The sequence below is a fragment of the Rhagoletis pomonella genome, unplaced genomic scaffold (genome assembly GCF_013731165.1).
Source record: "Rhagoletis pomonella isolate Grant_MI unplaced genomic scaffold, Rhpom_1.0 Rhpom_scaffold_00004, whole genome shotgun sequence".
NCBI lineage: Eukaryota > Metazoa > Arthropoda > Insecta > Diptera > Tephritidae > Rhagoletis > Rhagoletis pomonella.
Window position 1 is genome coordinate 27,564,114 of NW_023458558.1, and position 9,021 is coordinate 27,573,134.

At 32.7% G+C, this 9,021-nt stretch overlaps 1 protein-coding gene across 1 annotated transcript; it reads right to left on the bottom strand.

Annotated features, from left to right (window-relative positions):
- Positions 1-1,530: 1,530 nt before the first annotated feature.
- LOC118738445 (serine protease snake-like) lies at positions 1,531-4,930 on the bottom strand. Its single transcript, XM_036469383.1, has 8 exons — positions 4,760-4,930; positions 4,407-4,610; positions 4,263-4,339; positions 3,127-3,239; positions 2,881-3,030; positions 2,734-2,822; positions 2,478-2,635; positions 1,531-2,410 (listed from the first exon to the last, which is right to left on the bottom strand). Exons 1-8 carry the CDS (start codon positions 4,809-4,811, stop codon positions 2,222-2,224), a joined length of 1,032 nt encoding a protein of 343 aa, XP_036325276.1. The 5' UTR covers positions 4,812-4,930; the 3' UTR covers positions 1,531-2,221.
- Positions 4,931-9,021: the final 4,091 nt, after the last annotated feature.

Sequence of the window (9,021 nt, forward strand, 5' to 3'; positions counted from 1 at the left end):
GTCAACTAACTTGTAGCTAACTGCTTTCGGACATAAAAATCAATAAGAAAAACCAAATATTTTTTAGATTTTTTTACTTTTTTATGTATTTACTTTATTGTTATTTGGTTACATATTCTGCAGTAGGTGGTCCGATATTCGAACACCGTCAGACATAACTTCAAAATGATAATGTAGAATTTCGACCTTCCTTTTATTTGTCCTGGATACGAAAAAAAATCTGCGAAGTTCAGAAAAAAAAATGTATTGAAAGTAAGTTTTGTGTGGATATTTAAATAGAAACTTGCAAAGAAAACAAACTCCCGATAACGTCTGCACGACTTTACAACTAACTTGAAGTTCGTATTGTCACAGCTAGTTAAAAGTTAGTTATTTATCGAACTCCCCCAAAAAAGTTAACTTATTAGCTATTGTTGGTTATTTAATCAATTGATAATTTTTTTCTGCAGGGAGCGTTGGCTAGCAGTGGACATGATCGGGATAATGTATACATATCGCACACTGTCTTCAAAAGAGTCACAACTCAAAATAATACGTTCGTCAAAAAATGCGAAAAACTATTTCGTAGCACATGCTAATCATATGGGCAAATGCGACTTTCGCTTAGGTTTTTTAAACAAATTATAAAAAAGATTTGCTCCAGCTTTTGCTGAAAGGTAAATAAAAGCTCCGTGTACATTTTTAGCGCATAATTTCAAAAATGCCAAATTTTGAGTTGTGACTCTTTTGAAGACAATGTGCGATATATGTTGTTGAATCTTGTAGATATGTATGTACATATGCATATACTTATACACATATGGTTTGCACATTTCGAAAGAATCTAAGTGGTTATCGGTAAAAAGGACAAAGGTCATAATATATGGACCTTGATCCGTTACAATTGCTTTCCATAATCACATCCACTTGACATTTTATGTTGTGCGCATAAATGTATATGCATAAATCATGCACTTAAGCGATAGTTGCACTTGAATCGCATTATTTTTTTTTCTAAAGTAGGTACATATGTATATGCACACGTACAAAGAGATCACAACACGCATAAATATGTGCATACATATGTATATACATATGTACGAAAGATGTACACCCGAATAATTAGATAATAAAAACTTGTAAGTAAAAATATGGATGTGTACCAATGTATACACTCATACGCACATATGCACATACATATGTGTAAGGCTCCCTCAAGTGGGCACCGCATTTACCAACATTAATATTTTTCAATGATATTCAGGCAGCGCCGAGCTTTGCAGTCGAACAGTACACCGTGTAATTTTTGTTGCAAAATTCCAAATAGTTTTTTTTTAATCAACAATTGAAAATTTTTGCAGTGTTTTGGAAATTCTTAGTTTTCTTTGAAAGTAAGTGTCCGACGGAAAAAATTTTTTGTGCGCAGATTTAAGAAACTATATAAACTATACAATGAAATTATTTGCGTTACAAGAATATTTTTTTTTTTGTTTTTCAATCAATTTTTTATGAAAAATTAAATTTTTAAGCAATTTCTGTGCCTCTTGGACGAAAATTTTTAATCAACAACAACTACATTTGTGCATACAAACATGTGACGTAGAGTTAAGCCTAAAGCGCTGGTTATACTTACATTGCAAGTGCAGGGCATAGAGAAGCAGCGCATGTGAAGCACTGGTGTAATTATACTCGGCATAGAGCGCATAATTTTCCAGAATCAGCTGTTCAGTGTAATCAGTTAGTCTGTTCCAGTACTCCAGCATTTAGTTGGGAAAACATAACTTAAGAATGCTTATTCGTAGCTTAAATGAAGTCGACACTAAAGTTAGTTGCTGCTTTTTGTCATAATTTTCAATGAAATGGCGGCAACTACTTAACTTTATAATTGACTTTGTTTCGAATATAAATATGCCCCAATGTACATATGTACTTTTCAGTAATGCCTGTAAAACTGATGGGTACTGGAACAGACTAATGAGAGCAATGAGATTCTGATGAGATCTCTCTTTGAAAATGTCACATAGCGAAAAATCAAAAGCGTGCTAAACATATCTGATGGAAAATAAAAATATGAAGCAATCACAAACTAAAAAAATAATACTTAATAATTTAGTCCTCACTTGAAGAGCTTTTTACTATAATTCATATTTAAATATTTTTTGACTAGCCCTATGAGATTTGCTAAACTCATTCAGAGTATTACTTTTTCGTGATATTAAGAAATTATTATTTTGTAGCCGAATTAAGTTTTTCTCAATGAATATTGTGGCCATATGATTGGTTCAATCCAGTCCAAATATTTTGCTACATTCGTGTAAATTCCCGGAGAATTAGTCGCACACCCCAAGCCAAATGAAGTGACACCAATTATGTAAGGAACCGATTCGTACTCATTAGGTATGTGTAGAACTAATGGACCACCGGAGTCACCCTTGAAGGTTAAAAGGAAATTTCTTTAGTAACTTTTTTTTCATAAATAAAAAGAATATATCACATACTTGGCATGTATCTCTGTTGAATTGCAAATCTTTTGCACACAAATGTGTATCCATTAGGCCATTTGGCAACGCATCCAGATCGGCAAAGAAGAATTGGCACAGAAACGTATCGACGGTGGAGAGATAAGCCTTCAACAGCTGGTCGGATGGGCGACCACCTGAGAGTACATACATACATACATATGTGAATATTACTGAGAATTTGGGTGGTCATAATAAAACGATAATTCACAATTTTTCACCGCTCGCTATTTACCAAAGACAGTATCTCCATACCCAATGGCAGTTGCATTTTGATTGACTAAAGGCAAATGATCGGCAATACATGCTGGCTGGGTTTCTCCGCTATAGTAGAAACAAATTCAAATTCTTTTAAAAAAATACGTTTTTTTCTTTAACTTACGGTTGACTTTTCAATTTTATCAATGCAATATCATCATACGCTGTGGTAGGCTCATATTTTGGATGCACAACAACCTTTTCGATTTGTGTTGGTTTGAATTCGGTATTAGTCAAGTTAACACCACCGGGGAGAACCACAACCGGCGCGTCGCTATAGAAATTGTTATATATATATTTTTTTTTTGTAGTTTTTGGGGATGAATTCAAATTTGTGACGTTAATGATATACCATAGCGCAGTAACTTACCCTCCTACGGAAGCGCAATGTGCAGCAGTTAAAACCCAATTGTGGCTTATCAATGCGCCGCCGCATTTATATTCGTAAACATTCGATTGCGGTGTAGCCCAACCAAGAGCGACCTGCGGGAGGAGATGCAAATGTACATTTATGTTTAGTAGAAGTTTTTAAGTAAGGTGACCAACCGTCCCACTTTAGGAAGGACAGTCCTCCTTTTTTTAAGCCCTCCCAAATGTCCTCCTTAAGTAAGTACCCTAGCACCATAGCGATACATACATTTGTTGGGCGATTGCACCGGCACAAAAAAGGTGGTGTGTGCTTTTAACCAGACCCACCTATCGACTATATTTCGACCCGCTGAATCCGAAATTGATGTCCGTTTGACTCGTACACCCTCAAAATTTCAAGTAAATTGCAAAAAACTGAAAAAATTACAAAAAATTCTAAATTTTCACAATTTTATTTAAGGAATGGAAAAATCAAAAAACAAGAATAAGAAGTTTCCAATCCTCATACCGAAGAAAATTTTGTCTCTAAGCACTTTTCGCTTTCTGCAATAGTCAGCAAGCATGTAGAGCAGAGGTGGGCGGGATAAATTTTTTTTTTTGAAAATTGCCATTTTTGCCATTTTTCGACACTTCAAATCAGAATCAAAAAAAAAAACCTTTAACATGAGTTCGGCCCCCTTTTTTTAGATAAAATAGGACCAAATATTAGTGAACCGTATTATGATTATGCATTTATCATATGAGACCATGAGAAAAAAGGATATAAAAATAATAACTGCGGTATTTTACTGAAAAGTTCATTGTACCTACGTGATGCCACATATGAAAGGAAAATTAAAAGGGATGCCTCGGGGTATTACCGAATTGATTCTAGTAATGAATTCTAAAGTGCACCTCAACTTTTTTTGAAATGTCAGTTAGTCTACACTTCCAATGAATAAAATAATTTTTTAACGATATTTTATTGTGTTCTCCTTTCCTTTGTAAATAAGTTGGTCACCTTATTTTAGGTAGCATTTGGCAAGTACATTACATTTTAGCTGATAATTGCAAGCATATTTTTTAATAAATTATTAAAAGTAGAATTTAATGACCTTTGAAAATTATACTTTGAATAATATTCCCAGCAAAACTTACCATAAAAGGAAACTCGTTTGCTTCAGTTGGCAGACCATTGGTCACTTCCGGACGCGGAGTGGTGAAGTCAGTACAAGCTGTATTTAAATTATAGAATCTAATAACAAACACATGCAAAGGTAATAATCAGTAATTAATATGCACCGATTTCGGCGGGTCGTTGCACGCGACAACAAACAAATTGCTCGCTCCCTTCAAAGTAACACGTTTTTGGCCTCACTTTCCTCTCATTCAAAGCTGTGCCACAATCTACTAAACTGCGACAAACTCCCGGCTGACCATTTGATAAAGTGCAGTTTCTATTGAAGTCATCATTCTTGGGGAATGTTATCGTATCCGGGCGGGTAGCTGCAAAGTAAACCAAAAATTATGTTGAATCTAAAAATAGTACATTTTTATCAGTTACATACATATGTACGTATGTACATTCTACGAGTATAAAAAAAAATAACAAATTTAAGTATGTATTTTAATTGTTCGTATTTCGCTATATGGACCTTTTACGGCTTGTAAATGAATGAAGAGCAATATCACTGAAATCTTTAGCATTTCACTTCAAGTTCAATTCGTTTTTATTTTTGTTTAATACTGCTGTGCTTAAGTATATATTCTTTTCAGTTTCTCCACAACTCAGACGCCTTTGCAAACGCGCGTTTTAAATGCAACTGCGAGAGCCGGCATCAAGTAAAAACTTTTTAGCCATCAATATTCGTTGCATCTCTCTGCTATTATTCTCCAACCGTGAATAGAAACATAGCAGCAGGCAAACAAATCGTATTGGATGCTATATATCTACATTCATACAGTGAGCGTCAGCCAAAATTGTACTGTACCTTTTTTCCATATTTTGAAAATATTTTATTGTTTTCAAATTTTATTAAGTTTTAATAGTTCATACTACACAAAGTCCATAAAAAGGTTTCTAACTTTGTAAAAGTTAAAAAAAAATTTAAATTTTACATCAAAATTTCAAAGTTTTTATTCAGAATTTGTAGAGTTGTTTGGGTATGCAATTTTATAACCCACTCAATTTTAATACAATAAAGCGCAAGCTTGAAGTCGCTACAGAATATCGCTGATTTTTGGGAATTTTTTTATGTCAAGGTTGTTGTGTATTTTCTTCCATATAACAAGTAATTTTTAGCAAAAAAAAACCAACTTCAACTCTCATATAAAAAAAAATATATATGTATATATCTCATGATCCGCATGATCATAAAAATAAAAATAAAAAAAATATTCCGACGAACTGACAACCTCCTCCTTTTTTGGAAGTCGGTTAAAAATAGAGTTAACTCGTGCATCATATGGAAGAAAACACCGCCAACAAAAAAAAAGTAATTCAAAAATGAACGGTGTTGTGTTGTAGCATTTGCAAACCTGCACTTTGTTATTCTCTAAAAAATTCTAAAAACAAAATGTGTGAAATTTTGATGAAAATTCGACGATATTTTTTGTAGTATGAACTTTATTTTTACTGAAAATTAATATAATTAGGAAAAAAATTCCTGTACGGTTTTGACGGACGCTCACTGTATGTATTATGCATTTAATATTTTGCAGCTGTAAAGCTTTCAAAGCAAACAGTTGTTAAAGATGTGCCGGTTTTCAGAACTTGATTAAGCTTTGCCCACAAATCTATGCACCAAATCAAAGGCAGGCTATTCAAAAAGCTTCAAAACTTTATGTACACAGGAAAAAACTGTAATTTCAAAAAAAATCACACTTGCCACAAATAGAAATTAAACCTTATTATGTGTTTCATTTTCGCCCGAAACCGTCGACTTTTCTTTTTGCGCTTATGTGTACTCATTAGAAGACTTTCTCTTTGATAAAATTAAAAAGAAATCCTAGAAAAATTAAAAGAGTTCCCTTCTTAATTATTCTTAATTAAATCAATAAGAAATCCTTTAGTAATAAGAAGGGTTCATTCGAACTTGCGTTAAGAAGAAAAATATTTTGCAGTTGAAAAAAAATTGGAAGTAGTATGTCATTTTGCCCGCAGCTCTCCATAGCGTAACATTCGAGAGACCGAAGGTTCGAATTCTCGTGCAGGCGAATTTTTATTTTTTTTTTTAATATTTTTTTTTTTTTTATTCATGTACAGTAGTCGAACAAATACCACATTTAGACAAGTTTTAACATAATACTTTTTTCTATTTTCTATTTGTATATTTTTTATACAACTATAGAATTCTAGTAAAACAAAATTCTAGTTTCAAATTGCTAAAGATTAGCGTCGATTTCTTAGATTTTTTTTGTTGGACATGTTACGGTTTCCTTCCACATAAAAATAAATTGTGTTTAATCGTTATATGGAAGTAAATAAAGTGAAAAATTCTAAAAAATCAACTGCAATTTTTAGCCATATGAAACTTGTACTTTATTCTACTTTTTTATATGTATATTATATACAAAGTCCCAAAGTTATTATTTTTTAAAACTGTTCTAACTAATGATGGGAAATTTGAGAAAACTCAGTTGAAGCGCGATAGAAAAATGCAACAGAAGCTTTATGGCATCTTTAAAGAATAACTGGCCCCTTCATAGACACTCGCGCCAAAGCTTTTTAAAGCTCTATGTACAGTTTTATATAGGGCTTTCACAAAATAAAAGCTTTCGCTGGCCAGCAAAGCTTAAAGCTTCCTATAGCTTTAGAAAACATTGGTCACACCAAAATTTTAAAGAGAAAATTTCCTTTTTTATCTGGCAAGGCGAATGCTAACTTGACGAAACAACCCCCCAGTGAAAAAGCATAACATAATATCTTAACTTTGCAGTAGATTCATTTATAACAGGGGAGGTTTGTCATTTTCCTAAGACAAAGCAAAACTTTAAGTTGTACCAAAAATCGGTGCCGTGTGGCTAAGGAATTCATCAATATTTCTTAAAAATTTATATAATCGTTCTTTAACAAAAAAAAAATGGTTTCTCAAAAAAAAAAATATGTAGAAAAATGGGCGTGGCACCGCCCACTTATAGCATATACATATGTGCATCTAACTCCGACTCCGAACTGCGATTGTATTTTTAACCGACTTCAAAAAAAGGAGGAGATTATCAGTTCGTGGGAATATTTATTTATTTATTTTTTTTTATGTATGTTACCTCATAACTTTAGACCACGTTAATCGATTTCGATAATTCTCACAATTTTTCATCGGAAAGGTGATACCTCAAGGGTGGTCCCGTACTAATTTTATTTACATCCGATAATTAAGTCGTGCATAAATTAACGATAATCTTTAATTTTAAATGAGAATTGAAATCGGTTTTGTTTTTTGCTTACAAATTATTTGCTACATTCGGTAATACAAATTATTTTTTAGATACTTACTGCTGGAATAATCAAAACCCTTTCTGAGCAAAAGCTTTGTGGTTTTTCGAGACCTTAAATAGGCTGACATTATGGCGATGAGAACTAAGATCCCGTCATGTCAAATAACTTAAAAAGATAACAATTTTATCCTCTAGACAAAAACATCGATAAATCATATTTATTTACTTTAAGATTCGACTCTAAGTGCCGAGGATATGTCGAAAAATGAGAAAAGGCGATCCCTTCGAATCGAAGTATTTCCTTAGCATAAGTTTAATGTTTTTTTTTAGCGCTTTAATTTACTAATAGTAGGGTAGCAGGAACTGAATTCTGATGGGTAAGTAATATAATGGGATACTTGAGGTCAACGAACTTTGTAAAAAAACATAATTTTTTCCCCCAGGCAGGAACATCAGTATTTCCTTCTTAAAGGTTCGAGTGTAAGAGCCGAAGATATGGCTAAAAGATTGTTTCGAAATTATCATTTAAAACTAATTTAGACTCAGGGTATATGGCTAACTTTTTCTTCTCATACAGCCTAATGTACCGTGGCGTTAAATATTTAACGCAAACTACTCCGAATTCGATTAAGAAGTTTCTCTTCAATAAAATCAAATAGGATATTTTGTATTAATGTTGCCGATATGTGTGTACATATCGATGGTCTTAAGCAATAACGCCACAATTCAAAATTCGAAAAATAAAAACTTTTTCTATTGTTAAGTGGCTCATATCTCTAATTCTTGTATAATACATGGAGAATCCTTACGATTAACTGCAGTAATCCTTACTACTTACGTTAGTAAAAATTATACAAGGCTTAGAGACATAATTTTTTGAATTGTGTCGTTATTGCAGAGAACCACTGATATGTATGTATGTACATATTTGCAGCTTTTATTGCAGCTTTTAAAAAGTGGTAAAACTTATTATCACTGCATTTTATATAGACTTCATTTAGGAACTTACCATAAAGTATTAGCAATAGGAGCGCTTTTAGTACTTACACACATACAATGTATGCTTGCATGTAAACACGTAAATTATTCGGTAGTTTAACATTCAAGAATAGTTAACAGTTAAGGCGCTTTCAAGGTGCTGCCTATAATGAAATTACTGGCATAAATACCTGTGAATGAAAAGCGACGAATACTTCGTTATTAACCAAGCACGTTTTATACCAAACACTTATCGTAATTTCATATCGTAATTTACTCGTTTTATAGAAATCAGTATTATGGTACTTTCTATAATTGTAAGAGCTTTGAATCAGAGAGTGAAAATTGGAAGAATTTAAATAACGAGTCCTTTGAGCAGTGATGTTAAGTGAAACTTTTAAAGAACTGCATAGAATGCCTGACTGTAAACAACTGTAACAATAACAGACTGTAACGCAAGCAAAAGTTATTTCCCCTTTTTGAAATGTAAATAGACCATCAG